The 22,468-nt window shown below is 33.6% G+C and overlaps 1 protein-coding gene across 4 annotated transcripts in view; it reads right to left on the bottom strand.

Annotated features, from left to right (window-relative positions):
• Gbeta13F (guanine nucleotide-binding protein subunit beta-1) overlaps window positions 1-22,468 on the bottom strand; it is a 358,024-nt gene that overhangs the window by 170,708 nt on the left and 164,848 nt on the right. For all 4 annotated transcript variants that reach the window (XM_089592292.1, XM_089592290.1, XM_014353804.2 and 1 more), the window contains one exon: window positions 14,950-15,243. In XM_089592292.1, coding sequence (XP_089448418.1) covers window positions 14,950-15,243 — 294 coding nt within the window. The remainder of the gene's footprint in view (window positions 1-14,949; window positions 15,244-22,468) is intronic.

Here is a 22,468-nt window from a genome sequence, read left to right as displayed (position 1 = left end):
GTGTGGATTCTCACATAAGCAGCTCCGATTTCACACACGTCATATACGATGGCTTCAACTTACTTCACAAAATTACAAATATTCCGGAAACATACGGGGACATATCCAATATTATCATGGAAACTATAACGAGACACAATGCACTAAGAAAAGTAGACGTTGTCTTTGATACTTATCCAGATGGACCAAGTATCAAAGACTACGAACACAAAATTCGAAACGCCGTTCGGGAGAACGTAACAATACGTAGTCGCCTGCAAAAACGGCATCAGCCATTCCAAAAAGATTTAAATAATATAATATTTAAAAAGCAGTGGGTGCAATTTCTGCTAGAAGACTGGGCTTCTGACGACGAAGTGAAGTATTTCAGGAATAGCCAGGAAGATCTAACGCTGTATGTTAATTACGACAAATGCTATCGATACTGCGCAGTTCAGAATCAAGACGGGAGCCTATCAGTTAAAAAAGAATACGTACCGAATTTAAGCACAAACCAGATGGAAGCCGACACCAAAATAATACTTCACGTTAATATGATGAGCTCGTTAAATATGACTAATGTCCTTATAAAGGCGACCGACACGGATATTGTAGTAATTATGTTGGGTAACATTCACACTCTGATAAATAAAAAAATTAAAGTATTCATGCATCTGGGAAGTGCAGGTACTGCAAGAATAGTAAATATTTCTGAAATGTATGAAAAAATTGGCGAAAACGTCGCTAAAGCACTACCCGGTATGCATTCTTTCACTGGGTGCGATTTCACCCCCTCTTTCTATAAAAAAGGAAAAACAATTTGCCTAAAGAAAATGATGTCGTCGCCAATCTACCAACATGCCTTGTACAAGCTAGGAGACCTGAATCATTTAAACGACAACAATGTTTTTGCTGTGTTAGAAAAATATGTTTGCGAGCTGTATGGATATTCAAAGTTTGACTATATTGACAAAGTTCGTTTCGAAATATTTCGAAAGACTTATGTAACCCAAGACGACAGGTTTCTCCAGCATATTAAAAATTACGATGCATGCCAACTGCCGCCTTGCAAAGCTAAACTACGCCAGCAGATACTGAGAGCTGCTTTTGTAACTAACATGTGGCAAAACGCGTGTAATACAACAAACTCTTCTGTCGCAAGCCCAATAGATTACGGCTGGACCAGAGATGACGATGAAAGATTGGCGTTCAAGTGGTTTGAAGGCGATCAGTTTCCTCCTTCGGTGAAAAACATACAGCTTCCAAAAGAGCTTGACGACGAGAGTGCAGAAGGTATACATTTTTCGACTATACTATTACTCACTTGTTGAATTTTTTAATAATGCATCTTTAATGCAATTTCAGAGCTAGACAGTTTCGAACGCGAGCTGCTGGAGGAGCCAATAATGTCAGATCCAAGTACGCAAGATGAAGTAGAAGACGTACAGTTGTCAGGTTTTGTTCAGGATGACGACTATGACACGTTCGCCGTATAGCACGATACATTGAGCTGCCTACGCATTTTTTTTAATGTTTATGTTGTATAGTAGAAAGAATAGCAAGCGCTGTATATATATATAATTAGATGTAAGGGCATTTTGCCCTACGTGAGCGCCCTCTCTTTCGACTTTGCTACGCGTAAGTGCGTTCGTCTCGGCGCTAGTGTAATAGTGTAGTTAGTCACTGCTTAGCCCCTCCCCAGGCTGCACGCGGCAGTAGCGGTCGTGCGATCCCGCATCACTCTTGTATATTCACTGTATTTATATTAAATAAACGGCTTTCCTGAGTAAATCCACACTATTATTTATTAACAATTTATCGTAATGTGCGCGAAATTTTCTAAAACACAAAAAAAAAATATCTGACGTAAACTTGTATTGTTTTATTCCAAAGATTATAATTACTTTGATAATACACTGTCTACTAAATTGTAAAAATTACTTAATTCTGCCATAGAGGTCATCTTTGCGAAGGGGGAGGGGGTTGATGGGTCGAAATGGGGGTAGTTTGGTGTCTCAAACACAGAGTGCCGCACGTTTACTTACCCTTGGAGCGATCACTATCATCATACCACCGAAATTGTAAAAATTACTTCATTCTGCCATGGAGGTCATCTTTGCGAAGGGGGAGGGGGTTGATGGGTCGAAATGGGGGTAGTTTGGTGTCTCAAACACGGAGTGCCGCACGTTTACTTACCCTTGGAGCGATCACTATCATCATACCACCGACATTGTAAAAATTACTTAATTCTGCCATAGAGGTCATCTTTGCGAAGGGGGAGGGGGTTGATGGGTCGAAATGGGGGTAGTTTGGTGTCTCAAACACAGAGTGCCGCACGTTTACTTACCCTTGGAGCGATCACTATCATCATACCACCGAAATTGTAAAAATTACTTCATTCTGCCATGGAGGTCATCTTTGCGAAGGGGGAGGGGGTTGATGGGTCAAAATGGGGGTAGTTTGGTGTCTCAAACACGGAGTGCCGCACGTTTACTTACCCTTGGAGCGATCACTATCATCATACCACCAAAATTGTAAAAATTACTTCATTCTGCCATGGAGGTCATCTTTGCGAAGGGGGAGGGGGTTGATGAGTCGAAATGGGGGTAGTTTGTTGTCTCGGACACGGAGTACAATGTAAAAAGTGGTTTTTCACTAAAATACGGCTTCACAACGATTTACAATACGTTTAATGACGTCATGTGCCACCCCACTACAGTCCTATAATTTATATATGTTAGAGGTGGGCAAAGGGGAGGTAAATATTATCAAAAATGGCAGGGAACGACACGTATAGTTTATTGGGACTTCATAAAGGTATGAATGCACTCCCTGCCATTTTCAACAATGTTAACTCATTATTTTAGGTATTGTTCGAAAAGGTCTCGAAAATCGATTTTTTCGGCACTTTGCAAAATTTATTTCTCGGAAACGGTCAAGCAGAAACGGCAGGGAATTTTTTTGTACATTTTAAATATTGTAATGAACAGTTCATTAAATTTTGAAGCGGTAAAGTGAGTTAAAAAAAAAAATTTTTTTTTTTTAATTCATTGCTCCGAACCGAACCGTATGTTTTGGCAGGGAAAAAAATTTTGTTATGTAAATAAGGTATAATCTTTCATAATACCGCAATTGGGTTCGGTAAAGTTACTAAAAAAAAATCATTTTCTTTCCTATGCTATAACTCCGCTGGACTTAATTTGGGGCTATAAGTTTAAATCTACGAAAGGTTAGGAATCGTCCCAGGATCTCAAATACCCGGGCCCTGCCGTTAAAGTGTCTTGGCCTAAAATTACGTGCCATTGCTTTAACTATTAGTTTGTGAGGGTAGGGGACCTACATAGGACCTACTGAGGCAGCGTGAGGGGGTAAACAGTAGGGCCTACGTAGGCATCCTCTTTAACCTAACTATATTTTATTTGTATATGTGTCATGTTTAAATTTCGTAAACATATTCAGATAGTTATGGAAAGCAATAACGATTTTAGACAGAATTATTTATGCTCGTAGACTTCAGATTAGAAGTCTTTTGAAATTTAGGTGCCGTGTGCATTACACACACTGCATAAAAATACTAATAATACAACGCAGTGTTCAATGACAGTATGATTCTGTCGCTTTCGCTCTCTTGCCACAACTCGTCTTAACTTTGGTTAGGTACTTAATTATAGAAGCCGCCTACATAGGGCCTACCGTTTGCCCTCATGTTGCCTCCGTAAGCCCTCAATAACTAAGTAGGCAACCTACAGAGGACCTACTAAACGCCACCATACGATTTCTGCTCGGGTATTGGGCTAAAATTTATCGATATTACAAATATTGATCAAAAAGGTTCGGAAATTTCTGAATTAACTAATAAATAAAATATTTTTATACTTTTAATACTTTTCATGATACATTAGTTTTTAAGAATAACTATTAAAAAAGCAAACTGTTACGTGAGTACTTTTTTTCAGAATTTTCGGAGAAATTCTAGTCACTTATTGATAAAGAATGCTAAAATAAAAGCTGCTGAAAATATTTAGGTGCCAGCCTATTACTTCTGTCTGTTAAAGTTTCACCAGCTATACATAACATTCTTACGAAAAGAACTGAGGGTGCTACAACCATTTGGTACTTAAAACCCAAATCTACTAATTCTTTGCAAGGATGATGTTTCCAAAATTGCAGAGGATCAGTGTCTTGTAATAAAACTGGTTGGTGTAAATAATATCGGAATCCTTCCAACATCTCCATTTGGTTCGTTGTGACAAGCTTATTTTGGAGATTCTCTACGTATAACTGATTGTGGTGAGACCAATTATCTGAAGTATTTGAACTTTTTTTAACAATATCTGTCTGATTTTTTAGAATTACTGATTTTAAATTATTAAGCTGTTTAGAAATTTTATTAATTGCATTAGCGTAAGCTAAGCGATCTTTACAATAAATTTTTTTGAATCTTGAATCTAAAATAGTAGCTTGAGAAATCAGCGATATATTTTCTATGTATTTGAACCTATGTAGAAACTGTTGCGTTAAAAGGTTTTTTAATTTTTATGAAGTTTGAAATGTCACTTTCATTTTATTTAAATTAGCTTCACATGTTTTTATGATGGGTACGGCTACACTACCAGTGACGTATTTTTCTCCAGACAATATCACCGTTGTATTTTCAAAAGATCTTAACAGGCTCATGAATCCACGAATTATTTACATTTTGATTCCTGACAACATTGAAGGAGAATCTGGTATTTTAAATAGAAGAGATACAATTTTATCGGACAGCTGGATAAACCCTTCAAACATGCTACAAACTGAGTTCCAGCGGGTTTCAGTACTTTAAACTAATGACATTGTTAAGTTAGATACTTTTTTTAACTCATCAGCAGCTGTGATGGATTTATCGAAAAACCTAACAATATCTTTAATTTTAACATTAATATTTTTTAGATCATCATCTGTATCTATGATTTTTAAAGGTATGAGATTAGGAATATAAGCAAGGCAAAAAGTTCAACCTCTTGTCCAAAACGTTGAGTTACAGCTCATCTAATGTTGGTAGCATTGTTCATAACGACTACAACTATACTTTCTTTTTTTATTTGCTAAGTATTGGACAACTCTCATAGCCACTGTAAAATATTTTCACCAGTGTGCGATTCATTTAAAGCTAATATACCTAGATTCACGGTTTTATGTTTGTAATTCTGAATGTAGTGGCAAGTCATACCTAAATAACTTTTAGTATTTAGAAAATCTGTCTAAACATCAGCTGTCAAAGATACATAATTTTAAGCAAGAATGTTCATTTTTAATAATGGTCGATAACACTTTATACTTGTCTTCCATAAGTTTAGTCGTACAAAGAATTTTGTACAACGGAGCTGCCCACTTCATAAAGACATGAAAACCTTCCTTGATTACAGTATCAAAAGGCAAGCCATCTTTTGCTAACGTAAATAATAATTTTTGTGTAAGCTCCTTATGCGATGAGCCACCATCTAAAATTAGTAAAAATTTTGTAATTAAAGTGCTTAGATAATAGTATAGTCAGAATGATAACAACTACGTATAAAAAAACAAATTTACCTTGAAAATGTTTTTAGTAAGAAAGAACAACATCAACTCGCATTTGCTTTTTTTCGTTTTTCATCGGGTTTAATAATTTTAATTGTTCTGATTGGCTCTCTAATTGTATTTCACTGGATTTGTTAATAGGCGGTTTTTATATCTCTACGATTCCATTGGTCTGCTTGGATTTTTTTGGATCAGGCTCACACGAATCAAAATTTTGAAAAATCATCGTTTTTGATGTTAGTTAGGACCAAAATAAGAAAATATAAAATAATTATCTTCTATTTAGTTTTATTATTGAAATCAGATACTTACTAAACTTTGGTAGTTCGTTGTATTGTTGAAATAAAGTTTAACATTTTTGTGTTTGGATTGCAGATGTACTTTTAAACTAGTTGTGTTTCCTGCAGTTTTTATGTGATTACAACATAATTGGCGCTTAGCTCCATCCGCGGTTTTTTTTTAAAAAGTTCTAAACACTCTTAAGCACTATAAAATCATATCAATAATTTTTAAACTCAATCATTTCAATAATAATAATTCAGTAGGAAGCATTTCAAGGGACAAAAAAAAGATATTAAATGCATAATGGTCCTGTAAGCAAACGCGATATGTATTCAAATAAGATTACTTTATTGTAAAAAAGGTATGCGAGATACTAGAGTCAACAAAACTTTGTTACACAGTTTTACACACTTGCACTCGCAAAAAGTAAGTACAATAGAGTGTTCATGCCCATTGTAAACTTTTCACGTACCATCTTTATTTTACTTTCTTCTTTTATAACCCGCTTAATCAAAAATTTCGATTATTGTAATAACTGCAACTTTGCCTTATTATCTTGAATTATTACATGAGTTTCGTAACTTTTACTTTATATTTATACATACCTTAATTTTAAACTTTACACTTTCTTATCTTATCTCTTGCTTCTACATAGATAACTTTACTAATATAATCCACTAATAACGGCTTGAGCGTAACATAAAGTGCATTTAATATGTTATGAGCCATATTTACCCATGGTATCTATAACTGCAGCTAACATGCACTTTTAACTTTATGTCCGATGTTTTCTTCAATTATTGAAAAAACTACGGATACATACTACACAAACTTTACTAATTAAAACTACAAAACAGCTTGCAGCACACGAACTTATATTATTATTAAATAAGCACACTCGCCAAACATTGATTTGTTACGCGCGAGGTTTGAATATCACAAACACGTTATATTAGATAACCAGCCAACAACCAAATAGCTTTTCAAATTTCGCACCTAATGCTTGTGTTTGTCTGGGCCCCTAGTGTTTGAGGTTTTTCCCTTTATCGGATTTCGATATCGCTACTTTTTATATCTACATGGCAATAGAAAAAATATCGATAAAAAATATCATTTACCGAAGGTTAAAATATTAATAAATGTCAGGCATCACTATGCTGCACTACTCTGCGCCAGACTAGTGACAACGACGCACACGCCTTGTTGGCTTACGAATCAGTAAATTCTTTTCCTTTGTACTTAATAAAAATGTAAATTTATCGTTCATTACGTGTTGTTTATTTCACGACTTGCTTCGCATCTCCGGAATCCTTGAGCACCGGGGAAAAAGCTTCTTCGCGATACTTCAACCACAAACATGTTTATTAGAAAGTTCTGTAATTAGTTGTATTTTACGTAGAATATGATTCAATTAGTAGTCTTTTTCTTTAAAAATTAAAAATTTAGAAATATGTCAATATAAATTAAAGCAAAAGGTTTATTTCAACACAGTTGGCTAATTCCCATCGGGATTTCATAAAGAGGGAGAAAATTTCTCATACTGAGTATATAACTAAATGTAAAAAGAGGATCCTTGCACTGTAATACCAGAATCTAAAAAAGTTATGATGGGAGATACACAAAAACAGTTCCTTCTTATTGCACGTATTCGGAGCAAGAACTGTCTGACATTGTACAAGTATACTTTTTATGTACGATTGTAAAAATGCTTAAGATTTTTGTTGACTCTAATCAGGTGTACCAGTTATTTGTGGTATTAAGTATAAAAAAATACTACATATAATCGTCTATATAGCAACAACTGTTAAAAAACCAAATTTTTAATGTAAGTATCGTTTTACTTCAATAAAGTTACACGTAACATGCATACTTGATTCTATATTTTGCATTAGCAATCATTTTCGGCTTAATATTTTGTTTCAACAAGTCTGATACTTTTAATGTCGTTAAATTACATTACCAATTTACTTTACTCAGTTTACTAATTAACCTTACAACTGCTTCAGATTTTAAATTTAATTTATGAGGTAGTGGACTTTACAAGTTCTACATAAAACTTGTAATAGAGAATCAATATTAACTATCATTTAATCAGCATTTTTACTTGTTGCTTTATTTTGACAAAAATATGTCTCAGTTTTTCCTGTAGTAAAGTATAAAATTTTTTTATTTTAAAAGTTAGCATGTTTATTACGTATTCAGAAACTACCTTATTTAAAAATGAACCTGCCTCATTATTTAATAATTAATAACTAATATCACGCACTTATAATCATATGGAACGATAAATTATTTAACATCACTATTTTTTCATATAAATGAATATTTTAAAACTACAAAGATTATTTTTTAGATTTAATTTTTTTAAATGATGACTACAAACGTGAAACCTCTATTTTTTTGAAATTATACTACTTTTGTTACCTTTTCACTGTCAAGAAGAATTTATTAAGATCCACCTTCTAAATTAATTTTTTTGTTTCAGAATAGTTCATTTTTGTTGCATAAATGTTGCGTAAAAGAGGATTATACAGGGTCTTCGGTGGTCAGGATTTTCAACCTCACAACAAACAGCTCTGCTCTTGAAGTTTGCCAGTGAATGAGTGACGTGGTTTAACATTTGTTAGCTTTATTTAGACGTTTTTTTAAGGAATCATTGTTGGAATTCATTTCAGGATATTTGTCTGAAATAGTAGTTCTAAAAAATAATATTTGTTAGCAAGGAAGTTCAACGTTCAGTGGCTCTAAAACGGACTGATAAGATTGATGATAGTTTCGTGAACATAAAGATTAATGGTGACCCTAAAAAGAGACACTGGTAATACTTCCGATTGCTATTTTCTATGCTTAATGATAAAGAGCCGGCTGTGAGTCAATGAACTGCTCACTGTTGGGGCGGTAAGTGGACATAGAGAATATCTACCTACCGTTAAAATAAAACACAGATGAGATGGCTGATAAAATTTTCAGTCGATATGGCTGTCCGAACTCCTTAAGGTTGTTTACTTTGACTTGTTGTTGTAAAAAAAGTGCTCTGGAAGCAACAAGTCAGTTGGAAGAACGGCTACAAAATCCTGAAGTGTTAGAACAGGTTGTGCTTTTTTTAGTCAGAGACGTTGGCGTCAAAATGCGTATTTTATGTTGGCACTGCGTTATCTCGGCTGTTCACAGTGGAATTCAACGTAAGTCATTAGTCCAATAAAGAAGATCATCGTTGGTAGCCAGGATAACCAGCTGCACAAATAACTCTATTCATGATGAAGGTACTGCTGGCGGACGACTACGGTAATCGTTAATTTGCTCATAGATATTATGACCAGGCTACTTGACTTCGATTTTAGGTGGCGTTAATTTTACTTCGACGCCAACCAGCAGATTTAACAGAACTTAAGTAAAAATCTAGCGTGTTTTTGCAAAACTTAAAGTTTATTTAGTGTTAATGATTTTGTTTTTTCCAAGATCAAAACTATGCAAAAACTATCAAGAAAGTGTCAAGAATTAGCAAAATCAGTTTTAATAGTTGTCATAGTTAGCGATTAGAACGTTTTTTAGACTTTACTGATTATGTTTGTAAAATTAAATTTAAAAAAACTAGCGTTTTTTATGATAAAAAGAGAAGTTGCTGCATATTCTTGTCATTTCTAAAAATACTTGTAAACTATACTTTGCCAGATTGATTCAAAATTAAAAAAGAAAGACGTAAAATTACAAATCAAATGAATGACGCATTATCTGAATTAATGTCATCCGTTTTTTAATCACAATTAATATCACTAAAATCAGACTTTTTATATTCTTTCAAAAATCAAGAATATTCCCTCAAACAATTTTGTAAGGACTATTAGCCCAAGGCAGAAACGTTTTTTGCGTCCTCCGGGTTCTAAGTACTTTTCTGACATAGGGTCCAAAGTAGTTCACTTGGCGAAAAGTGTGCCCACGGGCATAAAACTGCGCTTTAAGCCCTCGGGATGAAAAACAATGTACGCGACTCAGGCATAAACATACAACCACTACGTCCTTCCAGTGCTTATATTTGTTATTTGTGGCTAAGTAACGTAATGTACCAATTTTTAATTTATTGATTTGTTTATTCACCACCTAATAATAAATACATACCATTGATTACATATAATAATCATGATAAGCAACTCGATTACATTTTATAAATATCACACTAGATCAATACAAAAATTTTAAGAATTTTTCTTAAGAACTTTTTATTCTGTAAATATTGTTTGAATTCCTAATGTTTTTAAAAATTTTTTAAGCGAAATTTTTTTTTTTTATAGCACGGACTATACTTGTTGAGAGGACCATGTAACCAGTGATTATTATTGAATTTTTTTAACTTACATGATTATAAAGTATTCTACCAGATATGTTTGTATCAACATCTTTTAAATTTGATAATTTATCTCTGGATTAAATATTATGAAACAATAAGCATGTAGCAAACTTGTTCTATTAAACTTATTAGAATACATAGATAAGAAGACCTCACTGAAAATGATAGTTAAGGTTGAATAAATGCCATTACTACCAGGGCTATTTTTGGTATAAGGGGCCTGCAAAGCAGGGCCCGAGGGATGTAAGGTAGTCATGGAGTGATGGCGCTTATGTGGCAAATCTTATTTTTTTACCAAGGGCACACCAGCCTCTCAAAAACGCCGTAGGTAGAAGTTATTTTTTGTTATGACTTTCAACTCAAATTGTGATTTTGCGTGGAATAAGCTTGCCTTATTGTTTTATATGTAACTCGATAATATATTATTTGGATATAAAAAAAAACATTTTTAACTTGTTTTATTTATTCTTGCAGGTTACGGTAACTAAATATGGCTTACAGCATTTTTTTACTATAGCAACTGCACCCTGATATGCTTTGTAACACATGACGTGGTCAGCTTACATATATTTATAGTAGCATAAAAAGATTCTAAAAATACTTGATTAGTTCATCATTACTATGAGCAATTTAAAAAAAAAGTAAGAGTCAGAATAACCAATACATCAGTTTTCATAGGTCTTAGCATATCTAAAGAATAAAATATACGAAGATGTATAAAAATTAATCCAAACTCATTAAACAAAATAAGTTTTAATTCTTATGTTCCATGAAACAATTAATAAAACTTTCGTTTTAAATGTTGTCACTTATCGGTCAATAAATTTTTGTGAATAACATTAAAAATATCTCGAATAATATTTAACTACTCTACTGTCAAATCTCGAATTGCATTTATACTGTCCGATGATTTTAATACCTAGTGTTTAGAATATTGTCACTCAACGAACAAATAGTTTTGAGGGATCACGTCAAAAGTATCTTAATAGATGCACTAAACTACCCAACTATTTGATCTTGAATCATATTTATGCAGTGCGAATATTTACTTCTGTTTCAAATTTTCTTACTTAACGACAAACTACTTTATTTACCTAGATTCAATCAAAACTATCTTAACTCATACAGAACTGTATGTACTGTTTCATTTTTACTCTTAAAACTGCTTTTGTGAATTGTTTGTCATTGAATTTTAGAATTTTTGAACTGTGGCAGAAACTAATTTTCTTTAAATTTGTAAGCGGACTTGTAAATTTACGTATACATAGGTCATTTTATCAGAAACAATTTATTTTATGGCTCAGACGATTACAACATCGTGTAAGTAGATATTGATCTGAAAACTGTTTCAAATGATTAAGGAAGATATTTTTCTTGAAAATTACAACAGAATTCAAACCATGAAAAAAATTTTGCTTTGATTTAAGATAAAAAAAAAAGAAAATTGCTCAACTAGCGTTACAAGCACTAGAGTTATTCGTAAGCTTACAGTTTTGACAAAGTCTACAATCAAAATGTATAATTTTTTATTTTTCTACTAAATCAGATTGGAAAGTTGTAAGCGTGACGAAAATTTTCATGCACTTTAGAAAAACAAAAAAAATTTCATTGAAAACTTGGGTGGTATTCTAACTTTTTCATCATTATTTTTCAGTGTTACAGGTTCACAAATTCGCATATTTAATCACCTCAAAATAAAAATTAAGAGCCCGTATCACTAATAAACGTTATGTATCTCCTTAAAGCTTTGAGTTATTGACTAAGAAAGTCATAGGTTTTAATAATAAAATAAAGTTTTGAACATGATAAGATTACAAGAACGAAGTTTACTTTTTATTTTCTGCGTTTAAATCTCGATTTCACGACGATTTTCGAATATAATTTACTGTCACTATTAATAATTCTATGGAAAATTTTCTTTTGATCACTTTTGAGTTAAACAAATAAATTTTTAAAATTAGTTTCTAAATTATTTACTGTTTTACTATCCTGAACATCTCCAGATGTTATATTTTTATTGGGTTATAGTCATCCATAATATTTACATGATTTTTCTTTGAATTTAAAGATTTTATTAAAATGTAATAAAGCATTATTTTGCTTATCGTTTTTTAAACCTTTAATAAAAAGTTTTTGGAATTATTCAAAACAGTCTTACAACAAACGTCTGAAGATATTAAAAACCATGCGAGAAATTTTCTCAGTTGATATGGCAGCATCGGAGATTAGTAGGAAGATTGCTGACTGCAATGCGACGGAGTGTGCCCACTTTTTTTTACCGGTTCGAGTGCTCTGTTTCTGCCAAGCAGCCAAACGAGGCGCACATTTTTTTTTTATTTGAGAAGCATGTGGGGTATGTGCCTACAAGGAGAGGAGTGGATTTATGTGGAAATGTGCATATAGGCGCACATTTTGGAGGGGTATACCGAATGTGCACCTACAAGGAAAGGAGTGAAAATGTCGGCTATAGCTGTACAGCTGAGCGCGTAACAAAAGCAAGTGACGACGACGGCTGCTACGAGTCTTCCTCGCTACTTGCACTTTAGCTATACCCTTTAAGTATAATATGCAATCTGACTGACTTGCTTTAATTTTATAATTCAACATCTTATAAATTGAGGGGGCATAAGTAAATAGCAAACAAAATCTTTCGGCAGATGTTTATAATATAGTTTGTTGTTTGATGATTAAAAAACACTAATCACTGGCAGCATAACGTTACAAACTTCCTCAAATATTTTGTATACTTGTAAGTCATGTTTAACTAAACCTAAAGCAATAGCAGTGTCTCGAAGCGTGCTGTAGTGTGTTATTAACTGTTTCCAAATTTTCGAAAGATTTAGCTCCGCTCGCTTGATTTAAAATTAATTTTTTTTAAACGGTCAGTGTCCTTAGGTAACACTATATTTAGTCACTCTATTGGTGAATAACATCTAATCCTTGTTCTTTTAACCCAAATAAATGGCTTAAATAGCGACCATCTACATACTCTGATATTTCATAAAAAATTTATGTATTGTCTTCATAATCACTTGTATCTGTTTTTGTCATTACACATACTGCTTTATTTTCTCCCTTGTAAATATAATAAAAAATTCACTTTATACTTTGACTGTTTGGAATTAAAAGAAAAATGTATTTTCTTGTTACAATGTCTGAGGACACAAATTTTTTAGGGTGTTTTTTTTATATTGTATCATTGACAAGTACGTAGTAATTGGTGCTATTGCAGTAATTTGGGAATCCACCTCTATAAAACAACAAAAAAAAATGCGAACAGATGATTTAACTAATTGGCATCAAACTTCAACAATCCCAAAAAACCGTTGGAAAAGATCGATTTACCAAATTTATCAAGATTTATAAAGCAATAATTAACCATTTGAAAAAACAAAGTGTTCAAGGTGGTCATTTTTAAATGATTTTTCCTCATACTAAAAAAGGTAACAGAAGTAGTAGATGATCAAAAATGATAAAATTTTAAAAATGGTCATTATTAAGAATATAAAAATTAAGAAATGATGTAAGAATTCTACATTTTTAAAATTATCATTTGAAAAAGAAGAAAAAACGTAAAATCATTTATTTGAAAAAAAAAAAAAAAAAAAAAAAAAAAAAAAAAAAAAAAAAAAAAAAGATGAGGCAAACTTAAATATATTCGATAGAATATCTCATTTAAATATCAAACAACGCAACCTTTACAACAAATAATAAATGTACGAATTTTTAAAGTAATACAATTTTGCTTATTATTCAAATAGGAAATGCCACTCTTTAGAGTTAAGATAAAGCAACTTAAAAAAAAAAAATATGTTAACTTTAGTATTTGTGTCGCACCGCAATTTTTAAATACTATTTCTATAATCTTTCACCTTATAAAATCAGTTTGTAAATTTAAGCGGTAGCAACAATAATTAGTAATAGTGTTAAGTTAATCGATTATTTAATGATTGTTGAAGAGAATTGTTACAATATAAATACAGCCAAAAGTTTGGAAATCAAGGATATCTTTATAACAAATAACTTTATTTTTATTAAATTGAGCATATTAAATTATTTTATGAAAAAAAAACTGTTACTTTTATATAGAAAAGTTTTTGCTACGCTTTTTTCAGATGTAAAAATCTAAATAAAATTTACACTTGCTTAGAGTTAGAAAATGATTAGCGAATAAAAAAATAAAAATGGACAAAAAATTCTATTATTAGATAATTTATAAATTATAACTAGGTACCACAAATATATTTAAGTATCGTATTTATTGTTAAAAAAACAAAATTAAATATTATAATACAGGTTTAAATACATTCACAAAGTATATTACACTACAAAAAATTTAATGGTTTTATACGGTACTACTCAATACTGTACAGCACAAGATTCTTATTTTACGGTAGTATAACGGGAGGTTAATGGGCGAAGCGCACGAGGGGGCACAAAAAAACTAGCGTACATGTATTTACATAAATATATGTACATACTGCTTTGCCTTTACTTCATTTTCAAAAAGAAACTAAGCGCTTTTGATTGAGCACTTTTATAACCGTCTAATATTTATATTTGTCAGTATGTAAGAATGTTAAAGGTTTTATATAATTCTTCAACTAAATGTCTGAGGAAAGAAGCTGTTGGATACACCTGACTTACAAGTCCATCAATAGCTCCATTACAAGACACACTGAACGTAGTAACAGTTAAACTTTGAACCTCACAATATTTAATGACAAAAAATTAAAAATACTTATAAAAAGTGTAGAGATTCTAAGAAGTTTTGATATGCTTACCAAGACATGTCACCAGAGCTAGTTACAATTTGATTGTCATCCAGAAATCGGCAGCATGAAAGATACCCAGTATGACCTGGAAGTTCTCTACTCACACGAACATTACCCTCTCTTGTTTTTAAGCTATATATAGAACATATATTATCTAATCCTCCACAGGCGACGTAACTACCAGAAGGTGCATACGCACACGTCATTACCCAGGAAGAGCGTAATGGTATTGCATGAACTTTATTTGTGGTATAACTGTCCCACACTATGAGCTTACCATCTTGAGATGCTGATACTAAGTTTCTGTAAGAAAGATTTTTTTATTAGATATCATGAAACATGCATTTAGTGAATTTTATTAAAAAATAATTATAGGTATACATATAGGTACACATATACGTAATGTGATAGCTTAACTACGACCTCCCTTTTATTAAGTAAAACGCCGGTGAGTTGGCGGTAGTCAATAATAGGTAAGAATTTTATTTGTACCGAGGAAACTATAAGATCAGGAACTAACTCACAGTCAATGTCTATAACTGTATGTTGGGGGGCAGGTTCGTTGCCTGATGTAATAAAGCGAGGTCACTCGTGTTGCCAATTCAATAAATGAAAAAATCTGAAAGTAGCTTTTATAAAAATTTAAATTAACTTTTTAAATAATTTACTAATTCCTCCAATATCTACAGTAATTATTTTTGATTGGTATTGATTTTTGTTTTTTTCAAGATAAATTAAACTTATTCTTGTACATTTTTTTTCCAGTTCCTTGCTACACTAAATCTTTCTTACTCTAATTAAATTTATTTATGTTTTTTTTGGGAAAAGGTAAAATTATTATACATTAAAACTTAATTTTTTAAGTAAATCAATTTCTCAGCTGATTGACTATAGAAGGCTCGATAGCATAAAATGAAAATTTGGAATTGATTAAATTTTAAACTTACAATAAAATAACGGCTAACTAAAAACTAATTTAAAATCGAATTTTAAAATAGACTTGAAGTAATATAAGAAATCGCAATTACCCATAAAGAAGTAGGTTTAAATAAATAATTACACTTAATTTTTTTTTTTTAATTCATACAACGTGATTTTAGTTTTACACTAAAGAAATTGTGCTTTTAATCACTACGTAATTCATTTATATTTTTTAAGATAATTGGCGTAACTCTTAATTAGCTAATAATTATATTTATTACATTTTCAAAGATTTAAAAACCAACAGACAATTTTAAATTCACGCTTGGGGATAAAAATGAAATTTAATTCCAACTTTAATTTTTCCCACACAAATTATGAGTAAAAATAATTTTAAATTTTTTCGCACATCACTTTACTCCTACAGACACATAGTTTAACTAGGGCGAAGTATTAACACAGCTACTAAGAGTCAGTAATAGACTTTATACTAGTTACAAGGGAGGTCACATAAGTTAAGGTCAATCTTAGGACTCTTTAAGTTAATGTAGCTCTTAATAATTCAGCCTTCTGTATGAATTAAGCTGTCCTATACATACCCAAGTACAATGGGCTTAATACATCATTTAAAGATTATTTGCAAAATATTAAAAATGACAGTTTTTGTATCTCAAATGCGGAAGAACCCGTGTTTTCAAAAACAGTCGTTTCAAGGCTAAGTGGTAGAGCAAGAAGTTATCTAGATGGATTAACATTAAATGCATCAGATGATCTTATAAGCCACTTAAAAGAAGACTTTACATCTCCTAAAGCTTACGCTCAATACATTACTGACATTAAGAATTCTTAGGTGAAATAGGGGAACACTGTTCGTGATTTTCACGATCAAATTTCTCAACTTATTAACTAAGGCGCTTGAGCAACAAAAATAAAAGCTGCTTCCAACAGTATGATGAAAACCAACAGTTTAATTCAAAATCATATCTAGAAATGGTTAGCCATGAAGCATTCATGACAGGTCGACCCAATGGATTCAAGACCAACATGATGTCAAACGTAGCAAAAACTTTTGCTGGTGCTTCACAGATAGCTTTAGAAGCCAAAGATGTTAAAACAATATTATATCCCAATACTCATACTACCATATATCATCAAATTTCACATTCGTACCTTACTCAGCAGTTACACCCTACAGCAAGACAAGATGTATCAGTGAAATAACAAAGCAGACAAAAACATTTTCCATATTTGCAGCCCAATTAAAACAATATACAGTGAGTTAGATATGACGATTCCAACATAAACAATCCTGATAATATATCTTATTACTACAATTCTAATGACACAAAAATTTTTCCTACTACGTTCAATTCAGACGGGAAAATAGTATCACACCCAGCTCTCCAATATAGAAATAACGACTTTACTGATCAATCAGTAAAATTGTTACAAGAATCAAATAAAACGCAACCTTATCAACCTATGAACAACTCGTAAAAAAATCATCATAATTTTGGCCCCACACAACTTATACAACATTAAATCAATTATTAACCTATTTAAATTGGCCCTTTTACACCAGCTTGCTGCAGTATGGGCTGCGTTCACAGTGGTAGATTTAGTATAAAACTAGTGTCAGGGCTGAGCGTGTAACTTGAGCCATGTCGTAAATATAATTGGCATCAGGTCAAATATTATATTTACGACGTTTCATAAAAAGCAAAATCTTAAATTTGGTGATTTAACGTCACATGTCCCATCGTTGCTGTGAAAAGGGTGTGTAGACGTGCAAAAAATACTTCGACACCGGCAAAAGGATTCGACTGGGGCCATTCGGGTGTAATATTAAATATTTGTTCAAAAGTATCTTACCACTAGGCATGCATTATCTTAAAACTCGGGCTGAATTTAAACTTGATTTGATTGTTAAGACACGTAACAGAAAAAAAAAATGTTAAAGTGTGCGATCTATTTCCTACTAGTTTGAGGGCATTCGGTGTAGGTATGCGTCTTACCTTACGGGCTCCACTAGTTAAGTAAATTGTAGCGCGCTCGCCAGGAATCGACATTAATGGCTTTTTGAGAGTTGATCGCAAACGGTGACCGGTCACAATACACTCAGAAACTCAGTAGTTCAATCGGGGAATCCGATAATCGTCGACTTCGACGAGATAAGTCAAAGTAACGTGGCGTCAACTTAACCTTTTATCCCATATTTAAAAAGTAAATGACGTAACAAGACCAATACACTTTCCGATTTATCGAATTCACCGATTGATCCCCTGTTGGGGGATCTGATCGCGATATTTCGATACAGCCTGATACTATTCTATAAATCTCGAAAATAGCGCTCTAATTGGTTAGTTCCAGTGATATTCGATGGAATACTTAGTTCAGAATAACTGACCAATCAAAGAGCTGCATCGAGTGATATCGGGCTGTACCGAAGTATCGCGATCAAAAGCACAGGGACGTAAGAAAAGCATTGGTTGATACGTATGTATGTGGGGAAGTATGAGGCACTACCGGCAGCCCAACTTTATTAATTAATAATGACGAAACTTCTTGGAGTAAAGCTATGAAAAAAATCTCATTTCAAATGCACAGTATTATAATCATGTATACTAAACATTGCCGTGTCGAACTGGTATTTGAAAATTCTTGTACGGCCATTTTTTTCGATTGACAATTGTAACCGCTACTTGTACTAAATTACTGTTATTATTATGTTCGTAATTTAGTTTTCTAAAAGAATCAGCAAAAACCATTTAGGACAATCAATTCAAAATAATTTTTTTTATTAATTCCTTGTTAGTATTAGAGACATACAGGGTGACGGAGTGACCTAACCTCCACCGCATGCACCGTTTTCACACTATCTGTGAAAACGTAAGTGCATAGTGCTTGTGTATGAACGTGTATATAGATGTACTAAACAGTGCTATTCTTACGTCTTTGCATATCATGTATATGCCAATTTAAATTTGGAATCGTTATGTTGTGGTAGCCCCATAGATGCAGGGTAGAGCTGCAGGACATAATTTTCTCTATAAGCTGCTATGCTTAGTCTATCCTGGGGCTCTACAATAGTAAACGATGTATTGTCATATTGCAAAATTCCTCTCTAAAATTTCTTTAGTTTTCTCAATTTTCTCAAACCTTTTTTATTCGAAGACTTTCAAGAGAAGTTTGTGATATCGCGATATATCGTTTAAGTTGGTAGAGCCTCTTGTGACAAGTTTCGATATATCGAAAAAAATAGTTTTTTGCGATATCCCATAGACCACGCATGCGGCTTAACATAAAAAAACTAAAATCGCAAGCACAGTCTTAGGGAATATCGCACAATTTTTTAGTTTTTTCGATATATCGAAACGTGTGACAAGGCTCCTTGAGTGGTTTTGGGTATCTTAAATATCTGATTTTAGCTCTGGTCTCAACTTCAACACAAAAACCTGACGTCACGTTAACATTTAGATATCTGTTTGGACGTGACGTCAAGATTCATGGTTGGTGCTGCGACCGCAGCAAAACCCAGATACTTAAGGGTGCGTTCGATTCACATCGGGCGATCGCGTATTGATCTCTCATCGGTTAGTTACTCCCAAGTACAGTATATCTACAAATAATACTGGTACTTGTACATGAATATACCAGACTATATCCGATCAGCAATCGATACGTGACTGATACGCAACCGACTGATGTAAATCGAACGCAATCTTGGGTACCGCAATACCACCGTTACTACAGGATAGACCTTTTGCACAGCAGGATAGACTTCACACGGCAGCTTATGGAGAAATTCCATCCTGCATCACTCTATTGAGCATCATGTGACTGGGTTCGTATTCCGTAACTTGTCCAGCTTACATTTACGCTCACTACAGTAGACTCCAGTTAGCGCAAGTGTCAGCAACTAGCTAGCTATTGCATGAAGTTACCCCCGGGGTGGTATTTTGTAACGTGTCTAGCTTACATTTGCCCTAGCTAGACTGGACAAACTAAACTTGACGTCATGTTACAATGCTAAAGTGAATGGTAACGTTCTATCAAAGCTAGCTAGTCTATAGTCTAGCGCTAGGCTAGCTGGTGCACGAAGTTACGGAATGCAGTCTTTGGACTTACACTGGACGTATTAGGTTATGCCACACAAGCTTATCCCCCAGATGGCGCGATCGTGCCTACGAGAACGTGGCGTCTTCAAGTGTAAGCATATATACAATGTCTACATGTATTCGTTTGTATTGGGATCGGGTTATTGAGTTATTTGGAACTCAAAATCCTAATATTGGAGTTTCAAATGTTTACCACAATGTACATGGATAGAAGGAGGCGTGGCGCTGACGTCGGAGAGCCTACTCTCGCGGAGTCTCGCAGATTCCAAAATTCAGCACCTCACGTAAAACTACATTGGTAATTGGCGCTTGAGCTTAGTTTAAATCACTATATATATATACATGCGCACCCTATATGTATACACGTCTATTTGCGGTACACCGTACTTCCACGTGAGGTGATGCGTCGATGTCGCGCAATGCATTAACATGCGTTTTAAATGGGATTGCTTGACGTGACAATATGGATGGGCAAAATATATATCGATGTACCGGAAGTACTGATATTTTTTCACCGATATATCTACACGTTTTGCCGTTACATTTTTCCACCGATATATCGTGGATCGATAGATTTTCAACGGTATCAAAATGACATCACGAACAATATATTTTCGTCCATACAAACATTTAACTGTCAAGATTATTAAAAATAAGAAAAACGGTGGAAAAAATTACGCACTGCAAATATACACAGTGCGTTTTTTATCAGTTAATTATTTTTGTATGTGCTAATACTTGAAATTAAACCCAATTTCCGTGTGCATTTATATACACATCTATCGATGTATCGGAATATCGGTGTACTATTCCGATAACATCGATATGCTTCAGATATATCATTAATACATGGATATATTTTTTGAGTTTGCTCAAAGTAACTCATTGTACACTACACTTACACTGCCATCTATGCAACTCAACTACTCTATGTGTTTAAACGAATTTCGATACTTTCGACTGTATATGTGATAGTCTCCCAGTGTCCGGACACCGTTGAGACTATCATTTTTGTCAATACACTGACACTGCCATCTATGAATCTTGGGTGCTCCAACTATCTAAACAAATTTCGATACTATCGACTATATACGCGATACTCTTGCAGTGCCGACTCATCATTGAGACTATCAATTGTGTCGAGTCACTGTTGCGTCGTGTCGCGATACTCTCGCAGTGTCGAGACACTATTGACACTATCGTTTTTGTCGAGTCACTGTTGCGTCGTGTCGCGATACTCTTGCAGTGTCGAGACACTATTGACACTATCGTTTTTGTCGCGTAGCTGTTGAGTCGTATCGCGATACTCTCGCAGTGTCGAGACACTATTGACACTATCGTTTTTGTCGCGTAGCTGTTGAGTCGTGTCGCGACAATTCAACGTCGGTACAGAAGAATTCTCGGCCTTCCTGCATTTGGTGATTTAGACAGCTAGGAGCGTCTTCGAGAATTTAGTGAACATTAACCTTTGTATTTAAGTATACATATATATAGGTGCTTTTTTTTTTTTTTTTTTTTTTTTTATTATATTCATCATCGCCCCTTAAGGGCTCAGACATGGCTATTTTGACACTATAAAGTGTATTTAGCCATACGTTGGGCTTAATAACAGTAGGGGGAAACGGTAGATAGATCGGTAGGTTTATTGGAGTACAAATCCCATCCAGAAAAAAACCTCATTCATTGATGAAATTTTTGTCCAGAGTGGGATTTGAACCCCGGGCATCAAGATCTGTAGGTAGACACGCTACCGACAGAGCCATCATGTAGCCCAAGGTACCGACGTTGAATTGTCGCGACACGACTCAACAGCTACGCGACAAAAAAGATAGTGTCAATAGTGTCTCGACACTGCGAGAGTATCGCGATACGACTCAACAGCTACGCGACAAAAACGATAGTGTCAATAGTGTCTCGACACTGCAAGAGTATCGCGACACGACGCAACAGTGACTCGACACAATTGATAGTCTCAATGATGAGTCGGCACTGCAAGAGTATCGCGTATATAGTCGATAGTATCGAAATTTGTTTAGATAGTTGGAGCACCCAAGATTCATAGATGGCAGTGTCAGTGTATTGACAAAAATGATAGTCTCAACGGTGTCCGGACACTGGGAGACTATCACATATACAGTCGAAAGTATCGAAATTCGTTTAAACACATAGAGTAGTTGAGTTGCATAGATGGCAGTGTAAGTGTAGTGTACAATGAGTTACTTTGAGCAAACTCAAAAAATATATCCATGTATTAATGATATATCTGAAGCATATCGATGTTATCGGAATAGTACACCGATATTCCGATACATCGATAGATGTGTATATAAATGCACACGGAAATTGGGTTTAATTTCAAGTATTAGCACATACAAAAATAATTAACTGATAAAAAACGCACTGTGTATATTTGCAGTGCGTAATTTTTTCCACCGTTTTTCTTATTTTTAATAATCTTGACAGTTAAATGTTTGTATGGACGAAAATAT

This window comes from Copidosoma floridanum, unplaced genomic scaffold (assembly GCF_036245765.1).
Source record: "Copidosoma floridanum isolate Cflo_tuat_1 unplaced genomic scaffold, Cflo_Japanese_pri ptg000015l, whole genome shotgun sequence".
Taxonomy (NCBI): domain Eukaryota; kingdom Metazoa; phylum Arthropoda; class Insecta; order Hymenoptera; family Encyrtidae; genus Copidosoma; species Copidosoma floridanum.
The sequence above is the reverse complement of the archived record's forward strand: the minus strand, read 5'-3'. Positions and strand labels throughout refer to the sequence as shown.